The sequence below is a fragment of the Myotis lucifugus genome, unplaced genomic scaffold (assembly GCF_000147115.1).
Source record: "Myotis lucifugus unplaced genomic scaffold, Myoluc2.0 scaffold_498, whole genome shotgun sequence".
Lineage (NCBI taxonomy): Eukaryota > Metazoa > Chordata > Mammalia > Chiroptera > Vespertilionidae > Myotis > Myotis lucifugus.
This window is the reverse complement of record NW_005871546.1, coordinates 481,781-507,230: the sequence shown is the minus strand read 5'-3', so window position 1 is coordinate 507,230 and position 25,450 is coordinate 481,781. Positions and strand designations below refer to the sequence as shown.

Genomic DNA, 25,450 nt, shown 5'->3' with positions numbered 1-25,450 from the left:
AATCAGTGTTGCTTAGCAACCGAGGCCAGCCGCGGGATGGGGCCAATTCCGGCGCGCTTCCGCCCCGCCCCGGTATACCGGAAGTGAAGCTTGGGGGCGGGGCTGAGGAGTGCGGGGCGGCGCTGGCTGTGCGGACGCGAAGGCACGGCGGCAGGTGAGTGGAAGTGCGCGCGTCCTCCTCTTTCCGTGTGCATCACACAGGGCCCCACCTCCTCACTCTGTGCCCGGTTTCTCCGCCTCGGCGACCCCAGCCCCGAGGGACGCGGCCCGTGCCAGCGCCCACCTCCCCTCGGCATTGGAGCCCACGCGTGTCGGGGCGGCGGTGTGGGTGGAAAGGCTGCCGCAGGAGCTGGGGCCGGCCAGTTCTGCCGGCTCTTCCAGCCACGGAGGGTCCTCAGCTCTGGTTTCCGCAGCCTGGACCTAGTTGCGTTGACTTTGAGCCCTTTTGCCTCAAAGGCGGGATTTAAATCCCAGGTAGGAAACTTCCCACTCCGTGGTGCCTGCGCAAGTAGGGAAGCCAGGCATGGCTACGGATACTCTTGAGGGTGTTGCCTAGCGAAACACATCTACTGCTGAAATGGAATGTCCGTGCGAAGTCTCTCACAAGGGTCAGGTAGTCCTGTCGTCTTGTCAGGACATGGTTAAACCAACTGGCAAAGTTACCCGAAGCTCAGCTGATATTTACTCATCTGTGGGGAAGATCCCTCAGAGATAGCCTGTCTTACTGAACAAAAGCCAGGCAGAGTTTAAAAGGGGGAAAAAAAAGAAGAACACAGTGAAAGTTTCTAGCTCCTCCAGGAACTGATTGGCTGAGAGCTAACAAGGAGAGAGTTCGCCCTTGAAAAGAATGATAAGTTATCAGGATAGGCAAGTGCCATTCCTTGCTGTTCATTAAGAAACCCTGTGATTTCAGCCGAGGCGCCTGTGCTCTGTGCTCATCCCCAAGTACTGGCTGCTAATGTTTTTCTAATGCCGTCTCCAGATTGTGCCACTTTTTTCTTTTTCCGTTGCAAGGTCTCAGTGACCATACAGCAGCTTAGAGGAGCTCATCAAATTCTGAATGTCTCCTTAGTGCCAGGCATAGTTCTAGGTGCTGAGGATACAGCACTCAACAAAACACAAAATTCCCGTCCTCGGCGAACTTTAAATCTATAGGAGGATACAGATAACAAATAAGACAAATAAGCAAAATATGGAGCATGCTAAAGAGGAAATAGAGAGGAGGGAAGGATGAAATAAAGGAAATTACCCTGATATCGAGTGGATATTTATTAGGGCATTTTACCAGTTTTCTGGGTTCTTGTTGGCAGGCTTCAAGTGTCAAGAACCATTAAAACTAGTGTAAGCTGGCCCAACCGGTGTGGCTCAGTTGTTTGAGCTTTGTCCCGTGTACCAGGAGGTCGCTGGTTCGATTCCTAATCAGGGCACATGCCCCAGTTGCAGCTCCGTTCCCAGTTGGGGCCATGCAAGCGGAAGTGCATCAAAGATTCTCTCTCATCATTGATTTTTAAAAAATATATATATTTTTTATTGATTCCAGAGAGGGAGAGGGATAGAGATAGAAACATAGGAATTTATGATTTATTACCTTTTTTCATCCACAAATTCAAACATGTATTATTTCACAGTTTCTGTGAGTTAGGCATTCAAGAGTGACTTAGGTGATTATGGTTTTATCACCTATAGCTCAGTGAGTGTGGAGCAGTGTGAAGAAGAAGGTCAGGTTTGAGTGTGCTTGGCAGGCATAGTGGGAGTTACTAGGTGAAGACAGGCAGAGGAACAGTGTGTACCAAAGATCAGCAGTGTGACTAGGGGAACAAATATTGGGCGTAGGGTTTGGGGAGAGATGGTACTAGAAGTAGGCAAGAGCCAGTTGGTGAAAGACCTGGAGCCAAACAGGCATTTCTAAGCTTTTTTCTAAAGTAGGGAGGGGTCTTTCAAGAAATTTTAAGCAGGCAAATGACATGATCAGGAGATATCTTAGAATGCTGTCTTTCAAAACTTCAAGGAAAGGAGACTTGAGAGGGCTGCAGAAATCCAAGTAAGTTAAAGAAATACTAGAGGCCTGGTGCATGAAATTTGTGCACTGGGGGGGGGGGCAGCTCCTGTGTTGAGCATTTGCCGCCTGGTGGTCAGTGCACGTCATAGCGACCGGTCGTTCTGCCATTTGGTCAATTTGCATATTAGCCATTTATTACATAGGATAGGATAGGATGACCTAAAGTAGTGGCCGTTGGAAGGAGGAGCTAAATTGAACAGATAGATAAGTTAGAATCTACAGAATTTGTTGGACGTTTCAAAACATACTGTATATCTCTCACTCAAACTTGGTCTTTATATAAAGCCCACGAATCTAGTGAATTTTTGTTCCCACTTTCACTTTGTAAATCCTTCATGGACCTTAGGTTGCCTGGATGTGTGTCAAAAGGAGAGATGAGCCCTGGCAGTAGCTCCAGTAGTAGTGTGTCTCATACACAGTGCGGTCCATCCTGATCAGCACATACAAGAGAGTTTTGTCCCCCCCCCCCCCCCACCTTAATGTATCACTGATTCTAGGGGAGTCAAAGAAAATAAAATCTGCTTTAGAATTCAGAGATAAGGTTTACTCTATGTTATTTTCTGGACAAACCTACACAACTGATTCCATGTAATAGCTATTTGTCTGAAATGCAGGTACATATTCCTCCTTAACTTATTTTTTAGGAGGTACTGTGAGCCATCCTCAGTTAATTTAAACCTTTTGCACTTGTGTAAAGGAAAGGAACTGGGTGTTGAGGTGTGTGAGTGCTGCTGCCTGCCCATGCTGTAATGCATTTGCCTTTATCTGGGCACTGTCACCTTAAAATTTGTTCTCAGTTGAAATATGATTAAGGGCCTAGTCTTTGTCTTGGGTTTATTTGCTTGGTGAAGAGAGGAAATTATTGTTCAGCTGTAAACAATTGAACAGTAGCAGTCATTGTCTGACTCTTGCTTTGCTCAGCGGAAAATCCAGCGCTGTCTAGTTGGATATTGTGGGTGTCTTCCAAATACGCAGGTGGAACCATCAGAATACTTGGGCCTCTCTTGGCCTTGACGTGGGCCTCCTAGTGTGAAAAACATTCTTAACCCATTCTTATGTGTAACTGCGAGCTTTAGGGGCAAGCATTTGAGCACCCGTGCTATAAGGTCAATTAGACATCGCAGATGGTGAAGTCTGCAAGAAGACCGGCCCTGGAGTGAAGAGACGGATTGTGGTTTATTTTTTGTATTTACTGTACTTGTCCTCTTGTCCAGGGCTCCGTAAATCTCTCTCCCCTCCATTTAACTGACATTTGCTGAGTGTCGGCCACATGTTTGGCACAGGGGATGCAACAGAGTCCTCCCGCCCTTAAATAGCTCTCGGTCAGCTGTAGGAGGGACGCCGGGAGCGCTCTGAAAGAAAAAGGCCAAGTTCTCTGGGGTAGAAGGTGGCCAACCCCGGGCAGTAGTGCTCACACAGGCTCGATGCTGCTCCAGCGGAGGCTTGGAGGACTGAGGGGGGGCTTTCCAGGCAGGAGGACCAGCATATGGAAAGTGTTGAAAATCAATATTCCTTACTGGTCAAGTCATAGCACAAGCTAAAGGCAATTTAATAAAACAGCAGAGCCCGGCCGGCATGACTCACTGGTTGAGTGCTGACCCATGAACCAGGAGATCAGGGTTCAATTCCTGGTCAGGGCACATGCCTGGGTTGCGGGCTCAATCCCCAGGGGGGATGTGAAGGGGACAGCCAACAGATGATTCGCTCTCATCATTGATGTTTCTATCTCTCCCTTCCTCTCTGAAGTCAATAAAAATATATTTTAAAAAACCACACAAATGCCCAATGAATACAGTAGTTCCCCCCCCACCGCCCCCCCTTACTCATGGGGAATATATTCCAAGACTCCAGGGGATACCTAAAACCACAGTATCAAACTCTATGTATACTGTTTTTTCCTTTATATTTATGTACCTATGGTAAAGTTTAATTTATAAATTAGGCACAGACAGAGAAGAACAGTAATAACTAATAATAAAATAAGACATTTACAACACTATACTGTAATAGTTATGTGTATATGGTCACTTGATTCAAGGAATCACTTGCCATTTAATATTTTCAGACCATGGTTGACTATGAGTCACTGAAACCACGGGTAAGGGGGACTACTCTACATGACAAGAGGCAGTGTATGCTGTTCTGTACAATTCCTATTTTTCAGAAAATAGTCCAACTGGGTATAAATTAGAGGTAAGAGTTCCCCAAAGGCCCTGGCTGGTTTGGCTCAGTGGATGAAGCGTCGGCCTACGGACTGAAAGGTCCCAGGTTCGATTCTGGTCAAGGGCATGTACCTTGGTTGCGGGCACATACCCAGTGGGGAGTGTGCAGGAGGCAGCTGATCAATGGTTCTCTCTCATCGATGTTTCTGACTCTCTATCCCTGTCCCTTCCTCTCTGTAAAAAATCAATAAAATATATTAAAAAAAAAAAAGAGTTCCCCAAAGAAATCTCTTCTTTCACCCAGACCTTAAGAATGACCTTTGACCTCATCAATGCATAGTGGTAGAGTGGTAAAGTGATTTTTTTCAAGCCATTAACAGGATCCTTTCAGTTTCTGTTACTAGTTGGTGAAGCTAGATAGTAAAGTTAATCTGTAATCAGAGCCTTTCCCTAAGTATTCCTTACATATTTTCTCCATTAAAATATAACTCATCTACTGTTTCCTCCAAGTATCTCCTCTGCTTATATGAATGTATTTTTTTCCTCTGTGTTTTTTAATTTGCAGGTACACTTTTCCCCCTCTTGCTTTATTTATTTAAATTTGAAGTAGCCTTGATTTAAATAGTGTCTACATTGTAAAATTGTGGTTGAGGAATGCAAGAAGTAGGTAGTCTTTGAGTGGTGGGAAGCATTCAGTTGGCTGTGCTAGAATTTCTGGGTGCACAGAAGTGAGCCTTCTTCATTATTCCCTCACAGAGATCAAACTATAGTACCAAGTTCTCAAAATTCTCAGATGAAACCAAAGTTATGACTTTAAGACATGCAGTTGAAATCTTTTTAAAAATTTAAACCAGTTTTTAAATATGCAAACTACCTTTTAGGTTAAAGTATTTAATTTTAAAATCTGATCTCTTTGGCTCATTGTCTGAAAATTCCTTTTAAAAAAATGCTGTAAAATTCAAAATTTAAAAATTGGTGGAGGGGGAAGGTTTTTAAAATATATATATTTTTATTGATTTCAAAGAGGAAGGGAGAGAGAGAGAGAAACATCAGTGGTGAGAGGGAGCCCTAGCTGATTTGGCTCAGTGGGTGGAGCGTCAGCCTATGAACTGAAGTGTCTCGGGTTCGATTCCAGTCAAGGGCACATGCCTGGGTTGTGGGTTCGATCCCCAGTAGGGGGTGTGCAGGAGGCAGCCAATCAATGATACTCTCTCATCATTGATGTTTCTATCTATCTCCCTGCCCCTTCCTCTCTAAAATCAATAAAAATATTGATTTAAAAAGAAAATGTGTGTTTTTTAAAAAAAAAATGATGAGAGGGAATCATTGATTGGCTGCCTCCTGCATACCCCCTACTGGGGATTGAGCCCACAACCCTGGCATGTGCCCTTGACCAGAATCGATCCTGGGACCCTTCAGTTCTCAGGCTGATGCTCTGTCCACTGAACCAAACCGGCTAGGGCGGGGAAGGGTTTTTATCAAAGTACCTTGAGATGACCTTTTTCTCAGAAAAACAGTTATCAAATTTTAGTTTAAAAAATTAGATCCCCTACTTTCATAATATCTGTAGAAGTGCCAGTTATTTGTTCTGGCAGTTTTCCTTCTGCTCTTGTTAGAATTTTTATGCTTTCTTTCTTTATCTATTTAAAAAAAAAAACAATTAGAGTGAGACTTTTTTTTTTTAAATTTTATGTTCTCTCTGACTCCGTTCTCTCTTCCTAGATAAAGAACTCTTGGGGAAAAAGGAGACACCCTTTATTTCCTTCCTGTGTGTACTATAGCATTCCTGCCCTTGAAAGCTAATGAGTTACATAAGCTGTTGTTTTGTTTTATTGTTTTTCCTCATAATTAGAGTCTCCACCCTGGATGGCATAACTCCCCTGGGAATGTTACTGGAAAGGGGGCCTGGCCCTCGGTGGGTCTGCCCAAGGCAGCTGTTGGTGTGTGGGTTCCTGGCTTCGTGCAGGAAACATTTCCCAACACGAGTCTAGGTGACTATGGGGGACACTTACTAAAGTGGGGACAGTGAGACACAGGGCTTAGCGAAGAAGCAACAGGAGAGCCCAGGCTGGGCTGCCTTCGCTCGTGGGAAGTCAGAGGAAACGGGGCCTGGGGATCAGGTTCAGGACAACTGCTGCTGCCCATTGCTCCCCTGGTTGCGAGCCTGATGGGGTCCTTAGGGTTTGGGAGATGCATGTCTGTGTGCCGGGGGGGGGGGGGGGGGGAGAAGAAGTGGGGGAAGAAGAAGAGAAAGGGAATGGTGGGGCTGCTCCCAGAGGGAGAGCAGGAGCTGGGTCCTTGGTCTGAGGCTCTATCTCTTTCTCAGGCGGGAATCGTAGGGGAGGTCTCAGGGGAGCGTTTCAGCAGAATATTCATCAGTGTCTAGGGGTGCTCCTCAGGCCTGTGGTCTCCACCGATTGGTCAGTCATCACAGCTGGTCCTGGTGTCGCCCACCTGGTTCTGCTGCTTTCCTGGGTCTGGGGCTGAAATACAGTTGAGGCCTAGATGTCATTTCTGGGGAGGAGGCCTTCTGCATCTGCTGTCAATTGCTGCCAGTTTGTTTAAATATCTGTCTCAGTTTCCCTGTTCCACTTGGCCTGACCTACCGGCCAGTCTCAGGAGGACAGGAGTGACAGCTACAGTGGCCTTAATAAGCAGACACACCCACTGTTGCGGGGTGTATCTGCTTCCTCATAGTTCCTCAGTGGGGGGTCGGGGGGGAGATAATCTAGTTGAAAACCTATACACAGGGATGTTTTCATCTCACTTCAGGTTTTCCTTAGAGTCACATATTTAACCTTAATGTGTATCATATTGATACATTTTCTTTCTCATCCCTCACATTTTTCTTCTTTGTTTTTTTTTTTGTTTTGTTTTACTAGACATTAAGTTAAAATGCAGACTTTATAGTTATCATTTCAGAAACTCAGAATTGATTGGAGAAAATTCCAATCAGTGACAGTCTGAAAATCCTGTGACTCGATTTCTAATTTCTGTCCTCAAGAATACCAGCTTGTGAGAAGTGAAAGAAAGGTACATTGGGTGCAAATGAGGGAAAGATGCAAATCTCTTAACCTCATGGTCTTTTTCCTTTGTTATTTTTTCTTCATCTGTTATACCTTCACAGCTTTTATTATAGATGAAAACTGCTTAGTTTCTTTTTGGTCTCTGGAAAGCATTAATTTAATTTCATGTACAGGGTGGGGCAAAAGTAGGTTTCCAGTTGTAAGAGAAACAGAATTTATTTTTGTATTACTATTTATTGATTATGGTATTATTTTCCATAGAAACAGGCGTGTGGTTTGAGATTCTTCATTGTGATATTAGAAGCAAAATACCTTAAAGTTTATCTTATTCCATCTTTATCTGAAATGTAGCAGCTTCCATTTGAAACAAACAAAGCTCTGAGTTTACAGACTTACAAATTCGTTTAGAAAGAAACCTCTTGTACTTTATTTTTGAGTCTGCTCAGAGCAGGTCCCCATGGGAGGGCCTGCAGCTCTCCCACCCCCACACCTCCCACAGGTGCTGCTGCTGCTCCAGGAACAAACATGATGGCTGGCAGTATTCGTACCTTTGCGTCAGATGTAAACCTACAGGTTCGGGAACCTTTAACAGGGTAAACCCCAAGAAATCCATGCCAAGACATTATAATTAAACTTCTGAAAACTAAAGACAAAAAAGAATTGACATGTTACGTAATGGGGAAAACCAGTTCAAGTGACAGTAGAATTATTGTCAGAAACCTTGAAGGCCAGAAGGAAGTGGCATAACATTTGTCAAATGCTGAAAGAAAAGAACCTATCAAACTCTGAGGGCTTTTTTGTTTTTTAATCCTCACTCGAGGATATGTTTTTTATTGATTTTAGGGGGGGGAGAGAAATACGGATATGAGAGAGAAACATGATCGGTTGCCTCCTGTACATGCCTCGACCATGGATCGAACCCACAACTTTTCAGTGAACAGGACAATGCTCTAACCAACCAAGCCACCCAGCCAGGGCAGCCCTGAGTTTTTTAGTTTTGTTTTATTTTTATTTTGGGAATAGGTTTATTAAAGCTGGGACAGTGAATCAAGAAAGGACATAGGATTAAAAAAAAGCAGCAGGAGGGAGATGAGACAGGGCTGCTTTGTTTCACTGGAAAGTCAGAGAAAAGGGGGCCTTGGAGACAGGTTCAGGGGTGAGCTTGGGACGAGCTACCTGGCCCATTTCTCCCCTGGTTGCAAGTCTTGTGGGGACCCTTAGACTTTGGGACAGTGGTTCTCCACCTTCTGGCCCTTTAAATGCAGTTCCTCATGTTGTGACCCAACCGTAAAATTATTTTCGTTGCTACTTCATAACTGTAATGTTGCTACTGTTATGAATCGTAATGTAAATAACTGATATGCAGGATGGTCTTAGGCGACCCCTATGAAAGGGTCGTTCGACCGCCAAAGGGGTCGCGACCCACAGGTTGAGAACCGCTGCTTTAGGAGAAAGAAACTTCATTGGAAAAGGAGATTGGAATGTGCATGCCCCAAGGAGGGTGCACCTGAAACCTAGTTTTTTTGTTTTTGTTTTAATATGTCTTTATTGATTTTAGAGAGAGGAAGAGAGAGGGGTAGAGAGATAGAAACATCAATGATGAGAGAGAATCATCAATTGGCTGCCTCCTGCATGCCCCCACTGGGGATCGAGCCTGCAACCGGGGCATGTGCCCTTGACTGGAATTGAACCAGGACCCTTAGGTCCAAAGGCCGATGCTCTACCCACTAGCCAAACCATCGAGGGCTCTGGTCACATTTAAAAAAAACCACTTTATGCATGTCAGTGCAGAGAGCTTTCTAGTGTAAGAAACTGCTCACATGCTTCCCCTCTTGAGTTCGGGGGCCACAAGATGGAGGGAGATTTATACTTCTATACCTTTCAGATGTATTATGTATATTGATGACTTAAAAAAAAATAAAATCCCAAATCATCAGTACTATGTGTTTTGCACTTTTCCTTTGTCCTTAGCTTTAGGGACCCACGTAGTTTAGGGATCCTAAGACTGGTGAGGAAGAGGAGGAGTTTAACTAGATTGGGCTCTGCATTGGGATTTACTTGACTAAGCTTACGGACAATTCCAAGGAAAACAACACCCCCAAAAGCAGCCGCGGGAGGCTTGATTGCTGGAAGAGGCTGTTCCTCCCCTGGCTTTGCTTTCCTGCTGCCTGGCAGTGGGACTGGAGTCTCCACTCAGGGGCCAGGGGGCAAGAGAAAACTAGTCATCGTCTGATGGCAAAATGGGCTGACCAGACAAGGGAAGGCGGGGAATCCTGGCTCCGGGAGGACCTACATCCTTCACAGGACACATCCACAGGCTGCCCCGAGACGCATTTCACCACCAGCTTTCTGATCCCTAGATCCACCTGTCCAGACCCAACCACCAGATGCACCAGTGGCGGTCCAGAAGCCAATGTTGAACACGGCTCCCAGGTGCTCCTGCAGAGGTAGGCGTGGGAAACGAGGGTCAGAGACTGAATGTGAATAGTTGTGTCATTTTGAACAGGTGCCCCTCGTTCTTGCATAGATGGTCTGAGGGCGAGTTCCTGCTGTCTCCTGATAGATGCTCCGTCTTCTGACAGATGAGGGCAGCTCTAGCTCTGAGAGCTTGAGTTTCTTTTTTTTAACCCTTTGCACTCCGAACCATTCTGGACATTGGCTACCAGCTACTCGACGCTACTTTGCGGCGGGAATGTGCATTTACAGACCCTCGTATTATTTAGTATAATTTTGGAACCAAGTAACGTATTATAATGATATTGGACTTATATGAATTGGGTGACATCGAGGAATGTATATTTGCAAAAAAAAACAATATTTTATTGTTTATAATTTTGTACAGTATGATAAGTTTTTTAACACTCCCCAATATGCATTGCAGGCTGATTAGTGCATGTTTGACAGTAATAAGTGGTTTGACGCCTGCCACCAGGTGTTTTCCTGTTAGAACACACAATGCAGTCCCGTTTTCTTTGTCCCACATCGGGAATATGTAGTTTATTGTTTAATCCGACACAAAACCCGCTGACATTTCTTGTATATATCTTAGTAATTTTACGATATTTTGATTTAATTTCTTGTGCCATTTCAAGATAAAACTTCAGGGAAACATGCATGTCTCAAAAAGTTGCGTTGAAATAACTCAATTCCCCGTAATCACTAATAAACTGCAATGTCCCCTGAGAGGGGACATCCGAGTGATATGCTAGAATTCCGATGTCCCCTGAGAGGGGACAGCGGAGTGCAAAGGGTTAAAAAAAAATACTTTATTGATTTTTTTACAGAGAGGAAGGGCAAGGCATAGGGAGTTAGAAACATTGATGAGAGAGAAACATCGATGAGCCGCCTCCTGCACACTCCCTACTGGGGATGTGCCCGCAACCAAGGTACATGCCCTAGACCAGAATCGAACTTGGGACCCTTGAGTCCGCAGGAAGATGCTCTGTCCACTGAGCCAAACCGGTTAGGGCTGAGAGCTTGAGTTTCTTGCCCAACATTTTAAGGCTCTAACTTTAAAATTAGAGCTTTTAAAATCAAGGATTTCAGAATTCTGATTCCTCATTCAGTTTTCTTTCCTTTGCCAAATGAAGTTGTGTTTTAGTGATTTCAAGCGTCCCCTCATGGGGACAAAGTGACCAGATTTGTTGAGTAAGCAGCCCTCCTGTTGGTCAGGCCTGGTCACAGGTTCTGTTGCTTGCTTTTTCCCTAGTTACCCCTACAGACACCCTGCCCCGCCTCCCGCACACCCAAGGCAGCTGTTTGGGTTTGGTGAGGTCCCTGGTCATTTCGTGTGTTGAACTTACTACCTTTGACAGATACACCTTTTCTAACGTCGATGTTTAAACATGTCTCAGCACTCAGGAGAATGCACACAGGTTTGTTTGGTTTTCTTTTTAAATTGTGGTAAAATACACATGACATAAAATTTATCATTAGTGACATTTGCTTTCTTTTTTTTTTTTTTTTTTAATATATATTTTATTGATTTTTCACAGAGAAGAAGGGAGAGAGATAGAGAGAGTTAGAAACATCGATCAGCTGCCTCTTGCACATCCCCCACCGGGGATGTGCCCGCAACCCAGGTACATGCCCTTGACCGGAATCGAACCCGGGACCTCTCAGTCCGCAGGCTGACGCTCTATCCACTGAGCCAAATCGGTTTCGGCAGTGACATTTGGTTTTACTGCCACCACCACCACGACCATTTTTATCACCCCAAAGGAAACCCTGCACCCGTTATCGGTCACTCCCCATTTCCCCCAGCCCCTGGCAACCACTCATCTACTTTCCGCCTCTGTGGGTTTGCCCGTTCCGGACGGTTCAGATAAATGGAATCATGCAATATGTGGCCTTTCCTGTCGGGATTATTTCTCTGAGCACAAATGTTTTCCAGCTTCATCCATGTTGTGATATAGGATTGCTTTATCCCTCTTATGGCCAGGTAGTATCCATTGTACAGGATTAGCACATTGTGCTTTTCCATTTATCCGTTGATGGACATTTGGGTTGTTGTGAATAAAGAAGCTATGAATATTTGTTCACAGGTTTTCTTTTTAAATATATTTTTATTGATTTCAGAGGGGAAGGGAGAGGGAGAGAGAGATAGAAACATCAATGATGAGAGAGAATCACTGATTGGCTGCCTCCTGCATGCTTTCTACTGGGGACTGAGCCCACAACCCAGGCCTGTGCTCTTGACTGGAATCGAACTTGGGACCCTTCAGTCCTCAGTCCAACGCTCTATCCAGTGAGCCAAACCGGCTAGAGCTGTTCACAGGTTTTTGTGTGAGTCTATTTTCATTCCTTTGGGTTAGAAGTGGACTTGCTGGATCAAGTGGTAATTCTGTGTTTAACTTTTTGAGGAACTCCAAACTGTTCTCCACAGCAGCTGCACCCTTTTCCATTCCCACCAGCAGTGTACAAGGGTCCCAGTTTCCCCACATCCTCACCAACACTTGTCACTTTTTATTTTTTTTTAACTAATGCTACCCTAGTGGGTGTATAAGCAGGTTTTAAAATTCATTGTTTTTACTAAATGGAGAGAAACAGTTAAAGTCAGAAAGTGAAAAGTTTATATCAAAAAACAACATCTTGTCTCCTTCCATCCTCCCTTAGCCCATTGCTACCGGGAGACAGTGTCTGTTGTTTTTCTGGGTTTCACCTCCATTTAACCGCTGGCATGTTCTCATTTACCCATTTTGAGTCATTGACTTCCTTTAGGTGAAGATTACAGCTCACTCTGGCCCATATGATCCCTTCCATTCTCTCAATATAATTTGTGTTAGGACACTGGTTTGACTGCATAAAAAGCACCAAAATAACAAACATCTTGCCTTACACAAGATAGATTCTGTTTCTTTTTTTTTTTTTTTTAATATATTTTTATTGATTTCAGAGAGGAAGGGAGAGGGAGAGAGAGAAACATCAATGATGAGAGAGAACCATTGATTGGCTGCCTCCTGCACGTCCCCTACTGGGGATCCAGCCCGCAACCCTGGCATGTGCCCTTGACCAGAATCAAACTCGGGACCCTTCAGTCCAAAGGCCGACGCTCTGTCCACTGAGCCAAATCGGCTAGGGCTTCTTTTTTTTTTTTTAATTCTCATGAAAAATCTACACAACCATCACCGAAGACTCTTTACTCCTTCTGTTGTTCAATCTCCAGCTCCCTTTTTGCACCAACGGTGGCCTTTGCAGCCCCCTGACCTTCTTCATTCTGTTCTTGCGTTCCTTTCTCTGTTTTCTTGACGTCTTCTTCTCCTCGTATAGGCCGTATCTGGCAAGTCTGTTTGGGTTCATTTTTCTCTGCGTAATCCAAGGAATCATAAATCATGTCAAAGCCGGTGGTCTTGCCGCCACCAAAGTGGGTTCTGAATCCAAACACAAGATGACATCAGGTGTGGTCTTACACATTTTGGCTAGTTTTTCCCGGATTTCTGTCTTGGGTCCTGTTGCCTTCCCAGGGTGAAGGACATCAATGACCATTTGCTTCCGCTGAAGTAGTCTGTTGGTCATGAACTTCCTGGTCCGGATAGCTACCGCGTCATTCATGATGAAGGCTGATCTTCAAGCAGCCAGGGATGAAAAGGTGTTTTTTTCTTATGTAAAAGAGTATAGAGAACTCAAGGATTGATGGTGGTGGTTTCCCGCTATCGGGGACCCATGCTCTTTCTGTGACTTCACTGTCTTCAAAGCTGTTTTCCATTTTACTTTCCAAGGTGGCCACTCAAGGTTTGCTCACCACACCCACCCACGGCCCAGCCGCAGGGAGGGGAGCAGGGCAGGAGAGAGCTTGTTCTCCGCCCTAAAGGCTCAGAAGTTGTGCACAGCCCCGTGCCCCTCCGTGCAGCTGTCCACTCTCCTCCATGTGACGTAACACATTTTATCTTGTTATTAGTAATAATTAGCTAGTGTTTGAGTGCTTTATATGCGTCAGATTCTGTTCTAAATGCTTTCTCTTCACTTGTTTAACCTTTAACACCGTCTTCTAAAGTAGATACTGTTTCCCGTTTACAGATGAGGAACCCAGGCACGGTCCAATCAAGGAACTGCCCAGGTCACAGAGCGCGTGAGGGGCGAGGCTGAGGCTCCAGCGCCCACCTTCACCCACAGCGCTTTTAACTTGGGGTCTGGATCCCACCAGGTTGTTCCATCTGTACTTCAGGCTGGCAGAGGCTGACCAGAGGTCCCAGCTATGAGCTGGCTGGGCTTAGTCAATGTTTAGTGTATGGACTTGTTAGCAGCCCCGACCCAGCACTGCCCTGCTTATCCCAGGTCAATGAACAAGACATATCAGTGCATGAAGGATGAAAATATGCCTGTACTGGCTCTGTACAACCAATTTGCCTTTCGGAATTAAGGACCTTCTTGCCTGGCCGGTGTGGCTCCGTGGTTGAGGGTCAGCCCAGGAACCAAGAGGTCACCGGTTCGATTCCCGGTCAGGGCACATGCCTGGGTTGCCGGCTCAGTCCCCAGTTGGGGGGCGTGCAGGAGGCAGCCAATCAGTGATTTTTTTTTTCTCTCATCGACACTTCTATCTATCCCTTTCCCTTCCTCTCTCTAAAAGTCAATTAAAAAATATGTTTAAAAAGACCTTCTTAAGTGGAATCTGTGACACCCTAAATTTTTACTCAGCTTTTATTTCTTGGGCTGTAGCCTACAGTCACCACTGCAACCATGTCCCCCAGCGCTGACAGCGGCAGGGCCTTGGAGGTCAGATGGCGCTGCCTCTCCTGACTGCCTCGTGTTTTGTTGACACAGTGATCAGAAGGTAACCTGTGGGATGTGCGCACGATGGATAGCAAGGACTTAGAAGCTGAAATCCACCCCTTGAAGAACGAAGATGTGAAATTGCAGGAGAATCTGGGGGACCCATTGAAAAAGGAAGAGAACCTGAAAAGTGCGTCCCCGCAGTCCCGCCTCTCCCGATGCCGGGCGGTGGCGTTGTTCCTCTCGCTGTTCGGCTGCCTTCTGGTGGTGTTTGTGATTTCCTTCATCATCCCGTGTCCAGACAGGCCGGTGTCAGAGGGGATGTGGAGGGTCAATTACAACACAGCAGGTGCGCTCCTCTCCCCACAGGGCCATTCTCTCCTCGGGGGGTGGGAGGGGGGGGGCAGCATGTGTGTCCTGGGGCCTGGAAGTCATCTTTGACAGTGAGTCAGCCCTAAGTGGCTGCTGAGTCTGTGTCCATGGTTTTCCTGGAATTTGGGGGGAACTGCAAGAGCAACCTCTCAGGAACACTGGAAGGACTGCTGGGGGAGCGTAGTGGCCTGCTCCCCCATTTTAGGACGGATGGGCTGGGTCAGTAAAGGAAAGTGGCTCTTTCGATTACTTTTCAGAATTAAAAAAGTAATAAAACAGTAACTGGCAGAAGAGATGTAGAGAAGGCTGTTCCGAAATGTGGCAAATATGCAGCTGATTCTGTAGTCCGATCTTCCTGAAGGGCTCTGGCTGACATTCTACTTGGCATTCTAGTTGGATTAGCTAGAGCAAAGCACACTTTCATTTGTCTCATAAAATTGGCAGCCAGGCCCTAGCTGGTGTTCTCAGTGGTTAGAGCGTTGGCCTGCGCACCAAAGGGTCCTGGGTTTGATTCCCAGTCAGGGGCGCATACCTGGGTTGAAGGTTTGATCCCCGGCTGGGTCGGGGCACGTACGGGAGGCAACCAATCAATATGTCTCTCTCACATCAATGTTTCTCTCCCTCCATCTCCCTTTCCCTCTCTCACCCTCTCATTATCCCTCTCTGTCCATCCCTCTAAAAATCAATGGAAAAATTATCCTCAGTGAGGACTAACAAAAACAATTTTTAAAAAGCCTTTCTTGTCCTGGCTGGTTTGGCTCAGTGGATAGAGCATCGCCTAAGTGGACTGAAGGATTCCGGGTTCTATTCCAGTCAAAGGCATGTACCTCAGTTTTGGGCTTGATCCCCAGCCCTGGTCGGCCCATGTGGGAGGCAACCAATCGATGTGTCTGTATCACATAAGATGTTTCTTTCTCTCTCTCTCTTTCTCTCTCCCCCTCCCACTCTCTCTAAAAGTCAATGGAAAAATATCCTCGGGTGAGGATTAACCAAAAAAAGAAAAAAAAAGCGCCTTCCTTAAAAAAAAAAAATTGGCAGCCAGGAATATCTTGGCCTTTATGAAAAGCAATGGAATCAGCCTCTCTCTGGATACTCCCCCTCTTTTTTTTTTTTTTAAATGTTTTATTGATTTTCTACAGAGAGGAAGGGAGAGGGATAGAGAGTTAGAAACATCGATGAGAGAGAAACATCGATCAGCTGCCTCCTGCACGCCCCCCACTGGGGATGTGCTCGCAACCAAGGTACATGCCCCTGACCGGAATCAAACCCGGGACCCTTGAGTCCACAGGCCGACGCTCTATCCACTGAGCAAAACCGGTTCTGGCCTCTTTTAAATATATTTTTATTGATTTCAGAGAAGAAGGGAGAGGGGTAGAGAGGTAGAAAAATCCTTGAGAGAGAGAAACATTGATCAGCTACCTCCTGCACGCCCATCATGTGCATGAGGAATTGCTGGTGCTCTGAAGAGCTGGGGATCGAGTTCGCAACCCGGGCACGTGCTCTGACTGGGAATCGAACTGGTGACCTCTTGGTTCATGTGTGGATGCTCAATCCACTGAGCCATACCAGCAGGCTCTTTGATCCATTTTGAGTGCATTTTTGTATATGGTGTAAGGTAAGGGCCCATTCTTTTGGTGTTTGATTTTAAAATATATAGTTTTAGTTTTTTCGGTGGGTTTTTTGTTAATCCTCACCCAAGGATATTTTTCCCATGGATTTTTAGAGAGGGTGGAAGGGAAGGAACGAAGGAGGTGGAGAGAGAGACACACATTGATCGGTTGCCTCCTGCACTCGACCCTGGCCAGGGATTGACCCTCCAACCCAGGCTTGTGCCCTTGACCGGGTTTCGAACCCGCAACCCTTTGGTCCACAGGTTGTGCTCTAACCACTGAACCACCAGCCAGGGCTAGTTTATCTTTGGAGTCTTCGAATGAAGGGAAGGGGACCCTTATGACTATGGAAGTGTGTGTGGTTTCTCTCGATTCCAAACTGACGTAAGAAGGAATTCATTCCTGAATAGAAGGTGCTCAGACATCCATTTGTGGTTCCCCGGTATCCTGCTTGCTCCTTCCTGCAAGTTAACCTCTGATACTGTCATCCATCACGTGCATGAGGAATTGCTGGTGCTCTGAAACGCGGTGGGGAATGGCTAGTCCCTGTGGTGATCTCACAGTAGCAGGTCCTAACTGGCACTAAACCCTAAGGAGCAGAGAAGAGGTCATGTCAGACATGGCCTGGCCTTTGAACCAGGCAGGCCAGGAGAATATAGTCTGGTTTTCTTTTGCAGTCACCTACGACTTTCTGGCCACAAAAGACATAAACAGGGACAGGGTCCAAGATGTTATCTTTCTTTATAAAAACACCAACAGCAGCAACAATTTCAGCCAGTCCTGCGCTGATGAAGGTAAGAAAGAGGAACTCCCTATACGAGGAGGAATCCTGGCTCCTCCAATATTTGGGGAAGCCTTTGGTGGGATTTCTGGAATTTCATTGTCTTTGCTTTGTAGCAGGACTAGAAAGAGACAAGGCCAGTCTCAGCACCCACCCTGTTTGGCTACTGACCCTCACGGGGTCAACACTGGGGCCCCAGGGGATGGGGTGGGTTAGGGGCCCAGGTATAAAGGGAATGGGCCTGGTGGTAGGGCTGAGGGAGGACTGGCGGTGCGTGGCCTGCGTGCACGGCCCCTCAGGGCTGGTCTGTCCCCTGCAGGCTTCTCCTCCCCCTGCTCCTTTGTGGCTGCTGTGTCAGGGGCCAACGGCAGCATCCTGTGGGAGAGGCCCGCAGCCCAGGATGGGGCTCTCGTGCTGTGCGGGGTCCCCCACCCGAGGGACAGTGGGGCATCTTCCGCCTGCATCCTTGTGGGCAGATCTGGTTCTTTCATCGCAGTCGACTTATTCACAGGTAGGCTGGTTCCCTCTGCACTCCACCTGGGCCTCTCAGATGGAGGACGATGCCAGCTCGCTCTGGGGAGGGTCAGCCTGTGCTCTGGGGCATGTGATTGGATGGAAGGATGGTTACAGAGTGGAAGGGAACCCCCACATGAGGACACCACAGCTCCTCTGACATGTCACATGTGTTGTGCCTTGTCACCATCTGTATAAATCTTGCTGTGGGAGCACGTTGTGGGAGGCAGAAATGAGGAGGAGCTTGGCTGCTGCCTGTTGTGGGGAGGAAGTGGCCGCAGCCTTCTTTTGCAGTGCCCGGGGCGAGCACAGGCCGGGCAGCACGTGGGAAGGAGACCTGGGCCTGTCAGTGCTCTAGACGTGAGGGTGCTCCCCGTGGCCTTCCTGTCACCGCTTAGGCACCAAGGTGTTGAGGAATTCTGTGACTTGACACTAGATTTGGTGGGTTCTGACATTTCCCTGACAGCTTGTGGCTTTGAGACTACGGAGGAAAATAAAGAGCAGGTTGGAAGTATTTTGCTCAGTGGGTAGAGCGTCGACCTGCGGACTGAAGGGTCACAGGTTCGATTCCGACCAAGAGCATGTACCTTGGTTGCAGGCACATCCCCAGTATGAGGTGTACAAGAGGCAACTGATAGATGTTTCTCTCTCATCGATGTTTCTAACTCTCTATCCCCTCTCCCTTCCTCTCTGTAAAAAATCAATAAAATACATTTAAAAAAAGAAGAGAGGAATCAGTCTTAAAAAAAGGACAAGATTATGTCTGGGTCAGAAGCTGTTACCTCAGGACCTGCAGTCCCCAGGCATAACCCTGAGACCTTCATTCTCTCCTGTCTAAAGGGCACAGGCCACTCAGCCAGGGCCTTGGTGGGGGCAGAAAGCCCAGCAGCGGACAGGTCCTGAGGGGCCTTGAGACATGGTGGGGAGGGTCAGCGTTGGCCCTAAGGTGCTCTAGAGCCAAGTATTAGAAAACTAGTGGCCCGGCGCACGGATTCCTGCACATTGAAAGGAAATTAATTAGAAGAAATATTTAATATTGCTATTTGCCAATTCCCTATAATAAAAGTGTCAGAGATGAAAGAAAATTAGTAAAATGTATATGAAAATCCTATATAATAAAAGCCTAATATGCTAAGTGTCCGGTCAACTGGTCAGCCATTCAACCAATCAAAGCGTAATATGCTAATGATATGCTAAGGTCGCTCAACTGCTCGCTATGATGTGCACTGACCACCAGGGGGCAGACTCTCCAACCAGTAGGTTAGCTTGCTGCTGGGGTCTGGCCAATCTGGACTGAGCAAAACGGGCCGGACATGCCCTGGAGCCCTTCCGAGGTCCCTCCCCGGCTGGCCAACCTCCTGCATCTCTCCCCAGTCCTGATCGTGCACCGGTGGGGTCCCTTGGCTTGGCCTGCGCCCTCTCTCAATCTGAGACCCCTCATCTTGGAGAGCTGGTTTTGGCCCAATCCTGCAGTCCAGGCTGAGGGACCCCACTGGTGCATGAATTCATGCACCAGGCCTCTAGTAATATATAAATTGATTAATAAATAATAACAGCATGATATAACAACAAAGACATGATATAAAAACTACATTGATAAAAACAATGACTGATAAATTGATTAAACTCATCTGATACTGAGGCCAGTGTCAGACGGGGACAAATCAATTCTTGGAATCAGAACAACCTCTCCTCTGCAGATCCTGTTAATACTTCAGCTTCGATTATGTTGGGTCGCAATCGTTTGATAATGAATCTAGTACCATTACAAAGACCCCATTTATTATTAAGATTTTACAGTAGCATGATGGTTGCACCTACTTTGAATTCTAATTTATGACATGGCATTACCAAAGGAGTAATACTTTTAAGAAATTCAATGGGAAAATTTTCCTTTTCAGCATCATCTGTTGAATCTAGTATTATTGTCGATTACACTGTTGTCCCTGAGTCTTTTTTTTTTAAGTGATTAGTACTCTCAAGTTTTTATTTTTTAATATAGTTTTATTAATGTCAGAGAGGAAGGAAGAGGGAGAGAGAGAAAGAAACATCAGTGATGAGAGAGAATCATTGATTGGCTGCCTTCTGCATGGCCCCCACTGGGGAATGAGCCAGGATCGAGCCTGCAACCCCGGCACGTGCCCTTGACCTGAATCAAACCTGGGATCCTTTAGTCCGCAGGTCGACGCTCTATCCACTGAGCCAAACTGGCTAGGCTTGTCTCTGAGTCTTCATGCAATATCCGTTCCTCAGCCTTTCTCACCATGTGGGAAAAGAATAGGATACGTCATTGCATCTAATGTAGGAAACAGGATACTGATTTGTTTCATTTTAGTGGCATTCGGTTTATTGGGATCTGGTTTACAATGAATGAGCAAGTCCCTTCCAAAAGGAGGTCCTCCGTCTTTGTTTCTGAATATGATGGCAACTTCGGTTACACGGGGATAATTATATCTACCCGGATCACTGTTATGATCATATTTAATTGCTACTGTTACTTTCATGCAATGACGCTGCCGCTTTCTTTCGCTTCAAAATGTCAACAAAAACAACCAAATTCACGATCGACAATGACAGATCGAAACACATGCGTGCAATTGGCTCCAGCTTTGAGAGCTTTACATGTATCGCGCAAGTCAACTTAGCCTTTTATAGATATAGAGCAAATTTGCTTAATTAGACCTGCTTTCTGATGTAGCTAAACTTTTTCCAGCCCAGTGAAGCACCCCAACTTCTCTTTCAGGTAATTGTCAGCAATACAGCAGTAAATATCAACATGAAGCATTATTACTGTAAATCACGCAGGGAGAACAAAGGGTAAAACATTTAACTGCAGCAGTGTTTGACTATATTCTGTGCAGTGAGAAAACCTGAAGTCACTTTCAAGGTTCATCATTTCTTCTTTTCAGTGGGGTCAAGTTTCTAAGCTTTCTAAGTCTCCCTTTTCCGGCTGATGAAAAGAAAATAGGATTCCACCGAGTCTCCTATCTACCTACTCCAGGATTTCTGTGAGGATCAAATGAGATCAGGCACCGGAAAACGCTTCACAGACATTTGGTTAAAGTGTAAACTGTTTCCACTTGGCTATAAAGCAAGTCAGGTTCCTGGGCTGAAGAAACGCAAGGAGGCTAGTCGTCGCTAGGGAGAGGAAGCCAGGCGTTGCTATGTGACGTCATTACCCAGGTGGTCGGACACTTAGCATATTAGCCTTTTATATAGATAGATAGATGGGTCAACAAAAAAGGGGTGGGGGTGGGGAGGTCTGCAATTCCCAGAAGTGAGACTTGAACACCGGTGTGTAAGCCCCTGGTCTTTTTGCACACGTGCCCTTCAGTGTGTTCAACAGTCGTGCTCACCTGCACCTGCCCTCAGCTCCCGCTGGCAGGTGTTTCCATTTGCGAGTGGGAGGGTCTGTGCATCTGCCAGGCTGCGGTGGACAGGGACCTGGGGCCAGCGCCCGCTGACGTGTGCTTGGTTTTAGGGGAGACCCTGTGGAACCATCCCAGCAGCTTCAGAAGGAACGCTTCCATCCTAAGCCCGTTAATCCAGGTGCCTGACCTGGATGCCGATGGGGTCCCAGATCTGCTGGTTCTCACCCAAGAGGACAAGGAGGTACAGCTCCCTGCCTAGTCCCTGCAGCCCATGCCCCTGGAGCCTCTCCGCTCTGCTCCCTGGTCCTTCCACTTCCCAGGCAGATTCTGGGTCTGATCACCTGTCAGGGGACTTGCCCAAGGCCCTGTGCCCTGGCACCTGCAGACCCAGCACCCTGGGCAGCTCGGTCCCTGTTCGTAGTTCCTGGACCTCCCCAGGAGTGGGGGTGCCCTTCTGTTTGTGCCATTGGGGGGTGGATGGGGTCCTGAGGAGCCTGAGGGGCTCTAGTGTGGGAGACCACGCTCTTCTCCCAGGCAGTCCCCGCACACACGCCTGATATCAGACACTTACAGGAATCTTTCCCTGAACCAGGGGGATTTTGACGCCTTTCTCTTCCCATGTGTTGCAGGTTAACAGCTACATCTATTCGGGCAGCACCGGGCACCAGATTGGCCACCGAGGCAGCCTCGGTGTGGATGGGACCAGTGGCTCCCTCCTTTATGTCACCAGGCGGGCGCCCACTACATCCTTCTCCCCTGCGGTATGTTGTGCCTGCTGGGCCCCTAACGGCCTCACTTGCAGAGGCCATGCTGGTCTCAGATGAGATCTGCAGCTGCCGTGAGGCTCCACGGCTCCTGCTTTTCTTCTAGGGATTCAAAGTGTAATCGCTGACAAGCAGTGAAAGCCACAGAGGGTCTCACCCCTCCCCGCTCAGGAAGGGCACCGCGTGTTCCTGCAGGCAGGGCTAATGGGCGCGAGTCCTGGTCCCCCAGCAGCCCCTGGTGACTTGAGGCTCTTCTGTGTTTTGAGTAGCAAGTTCCCTCTGTGGCCGCTCCGTGAAGGGCGTCTACGAAACAGTGACCGGGAGAGACAGCCCACTGAGGAGAGACCCCAGCTGGGAGGACGTGCTCAATGCCACCAGCCACAGGCTGCTTGTGCACAGGTGGGTGTGGGCGGCGTCACACAGGCCGGGGCCCGGTCCTCCGTGCTCAGCCGTGGAGGGGCTGCGGGCCTGGCTGCTGGTACTGTGAGGCCATGCTGGGCTCAGACACGGAGGGAAAAGGTTCCCAGCGGTGGGCTCACCCTCTCTCCAAGCACAGCGAGGGTCTGGTGTTATATTCTCAAATGAGAGATCTAAGGATGAGGGGCTGCAGGTGGGAGTCTGGTGGGCAGTGCTTGGGGGAGGGTCCCCTCCTCCAGCCTCTGACCTGGCTGCCGCCTCCTCCAGCTCTGGAGCCGTCCACCATCTGATGAACGTTCCCGGGAAAGGCGGCGAGGACCTCCTCCTCGTGAGCTCGGACTCCTGCGTGCTGCTGGAGGGCCAGGAGCTGGCCCCCAGGTGGACCTTCAGCGCGCCCCAGGTCCTCAGGTACGGCTTCCCCAGGAGCCTGTGCAGTTGGTGCCAGCCAGGCCCCGCCAGCCCATCCCCCTGGCAGCCCCGTGGAGGTGGGCGAGACGGCCAGTGTGCTTCTGCCAGCGGCCTCTTGCCTGCCCCCTGGTACTTCCCTGCCCCGGGGGTGGGCGGGGGACGGAGGCTGGTGAAGCCCCTCTGCTTCCCGTCCTGGGCCTGCCTAAGTAGGGAGAAGAGGGTGGCAAACCTGCCCCCAGCTGTCTCCTCACAGAGACCCCTCGTGGCTTCTTCCCTAGAAAACCCGTCCTCGGTCACTACAAACCCGACACCTTAGCGGTGGTCGTTGAAAATGGAACCGGCATTGACAGACAGGTTGGCTGCACTTCCTTTTGTGGTCCCACCTTGGTTGGTAGCGGAGGAAAATGAGTCTGAACAGCAGACAGGGCTGTGGCCTGATGGCTGAGCTGGGACCAGGGGGGCCTCAGGGAGCAGCTCGTTCAGGGCTGGCCCATGTGCCTGTGCACATCCCACCCCATCTGCCCCGTGCTGTCCCCTTCCTCCCAGATCCGGCTCCTGGACCTCAGCACTGGGGCAGTCCTTTGGCTTCTGGCCCTTCCAGGCCTCCCTGGGTACCCTCCGTCTGCCAGCCTGCTGACCGCAGACCACCGCTCAGCCTTCTTCTTCTGGGGCCTCCACGAGCTGGTCGGTGCCAACCAGATGGTACGGGCAGAGTACACAGTCGGGACACGCCCGTGCCAGAAGCCAGGGCCAGAGACCAGGGGCCTGTCTTAGGCCCCGTTTTAAGGACCTAATTGGGTGACTGGACATGTACACATAAATAGAAGCCGTGGGAGAGGCGGGGGATGGGGCAGTGCTCTGGCCGAGGTCTGCCTTGGGGGCGGATAGGGGAATCTGGAAAGAAGTGGAATGTACTGGGGAAGGCGGCCGAGTTCCAGGTGGAGGATGCTGAGGAGGATCAGGGTCAGGTTGGCGGAAGAAGGGTAGAGAAGGTAGATGCAGAGTTCAGGTTGGCGTTTGGGGGAGCCCAGTGGACACAGCTCTGGCTGTGGTCAGTGTGTCCAGTGTCCCATAAGCGATGAGCACAGCATTGCCCAGCTGCCAGGCCCAGAGCAGTGTACACCCTTGGTTTCTCGGCCCAGATGCGGAGGTGGCTGCAGCCTGGTCAGCCTCCCGCCCCATCGCTGGTTCTCATTTTAGGAGCCGGGAGACACCCAGCACAGCCTCTACATGTTTCACCCCACTCTGCCCGGCGTCCTGCTGGAGCTGGCCAACGTCTCTGCCAACATCGTCGCCTTCCAAGGTGAGTGCGGCCTCGGTGTGGCCCTGAGCCCCACCCACTTACACTGTGTCTGGTCCCAAGACACCTGACGGCTCTGTCCTCCACAGTGGCCCTGCTGGAGCCAGGCCGCCATGCCGCCTGCATCCTCCTCACGGGCCCGGCCAGCCCGGATGCACCCGGCCTGGTCTCCATGGCCAAGCACAAGGTACAGGACCTCATCCTGAGCAGCAGGGTGGTTCACCTGACCGAGGGTGGGGCTGACAGCGACCAGGACATCAGGGACCGGCTCTCCCGCCTGCGGTACCGGAGCGAGGCCTAGATACACAGCGGTCAGAGCACGAGAGGCTCCGGCTGCTGACATTAAACATCCTGGGAAGTTGGCCCTTCGTTCATTTGCTCTGTACACTGACTCCCACTCCTGAGCCTGGCCACACTCCACAGGGTCTCCTAAGTACCCAGGGACACGGGTGGGAAAGGGACACCCAGGCCTCTGTCCTGCCCAGCACGCTGTGTCCTTACACTGGTCCTCATCTGCCCACTGGGTCACATGCTGAAGGCCAGCTGCCTTCACGGTGGCCTCCCTCTGGGAAGAGCCCAGGCCCGACCTGCAGAAGTCCCCTCCCCACTTCCCAACTGAGCTCGTCCTCTCTGCACTGTCCCCCTGGGGTCCTGGAGCTCAGAGGGGGGTGGTCCCCGAGTGGTCTCAGGGCAGTGGTACCGGCCCCCGGCCCTTCCCAGAGCAGAAAGGGAAGATGAGCGTGGCTGGCGGGGTCTTGCCCTGGGGAGCGGAGCCCCTCTGACCAGCTCATGGGGAGGGGGGCTTATAGGCCATGATGGGTGCACTGCTCAGGGACGCCCTGAGGGGAGTTTACACCTGTGCTGGCTGCTTGTGCTGTGACTCCCAAGGAACTTAGGACGCACACTGGGGGCATTTTGCACCCTCTTGACACACACTGGAGCCGCTTGTCCCCCTGGAGTCCCTGCACCCTTAGGCGTAGCCAGCTCCCCTCCTTCCTGGTGCTGGGACGTCGCCAGTGTTGGTGTCCCTGACGCAGGACTCACCTCTGTGCCTTGCTGCGCCCGGGGCTGCAGTGCACTGTGCAGCTCAGCCGGCCCAGGCACGACGCAGCCTGCTGACTCTGGGTAGTGCGGAAGAGACCAGAATAAACGTTTGCACTCGCTGAGAAAGCCCAGCGGGCACGTGTGCGCCTCCCGTCTGTCTGCTTCACGGGGTGAGATGGGCCAGGATGGGAGAGATGGCTGAGGAGGTGCGGGACCCCTGTGTTCTCGGAGTGCCCCCCACACTCCTGCCAGATCAGAAACTAAGGGCCCAGAGGCCTTTTTCAGCACAGCCTCCACGTGCCTCAGGTGTGAGGACCCTCGCTGGGCACCCACAGCAAGCCAGGAACCCAGCCCACAGGACCTGAGACAGGCAGTGCCGGGTTCCCCCAGCACCCCGGTGTCTTCCAAGGGCTG

The 25,450-nt window shown here is 49.1% G+C and overlaps 1 protein-coding gene and 1 pseudogene across 1 annotated transcript; one reads left to right on the top strand and one right to left on the bottom strand.

The window, feature by feature from the left end:
- On the top strand, positions 1-25,158 carry FAM234A (family with sequence similarity 234 member A). Its single transcript, XM_014446059.2, is given in 15 exon segments — positions 1-154; positions 9,608-9,694; positions 11,063-11,122; positions 14,508-14,805; positions 17,116-17,232; positions 17,539-17,730; positions 21,214-21,344; positions 21,733-21,832; positions 21,835-21,864; positions 22,137-22,266; positions 22,552-22,692; positions 22,971-23,046; positions 23,239-23,394; positions 23,893-23,995; positions 24,082-25,158. Coding segments are annotated over 12 exon segments (1,653 nt in total). The 5' UTR covers positions 1-154; positions 9,608-9,694; positions 11,063-11,122; positions 14,508-14,540; the 3' UTR covers positions 24,294-25,158.
- On the bottom strand, positions 12,886-13,298 carry LOC106694522 (annotated as a pseudogene).
- Positions 25,159-25,450: the final 292 nt, after the last annotated feature.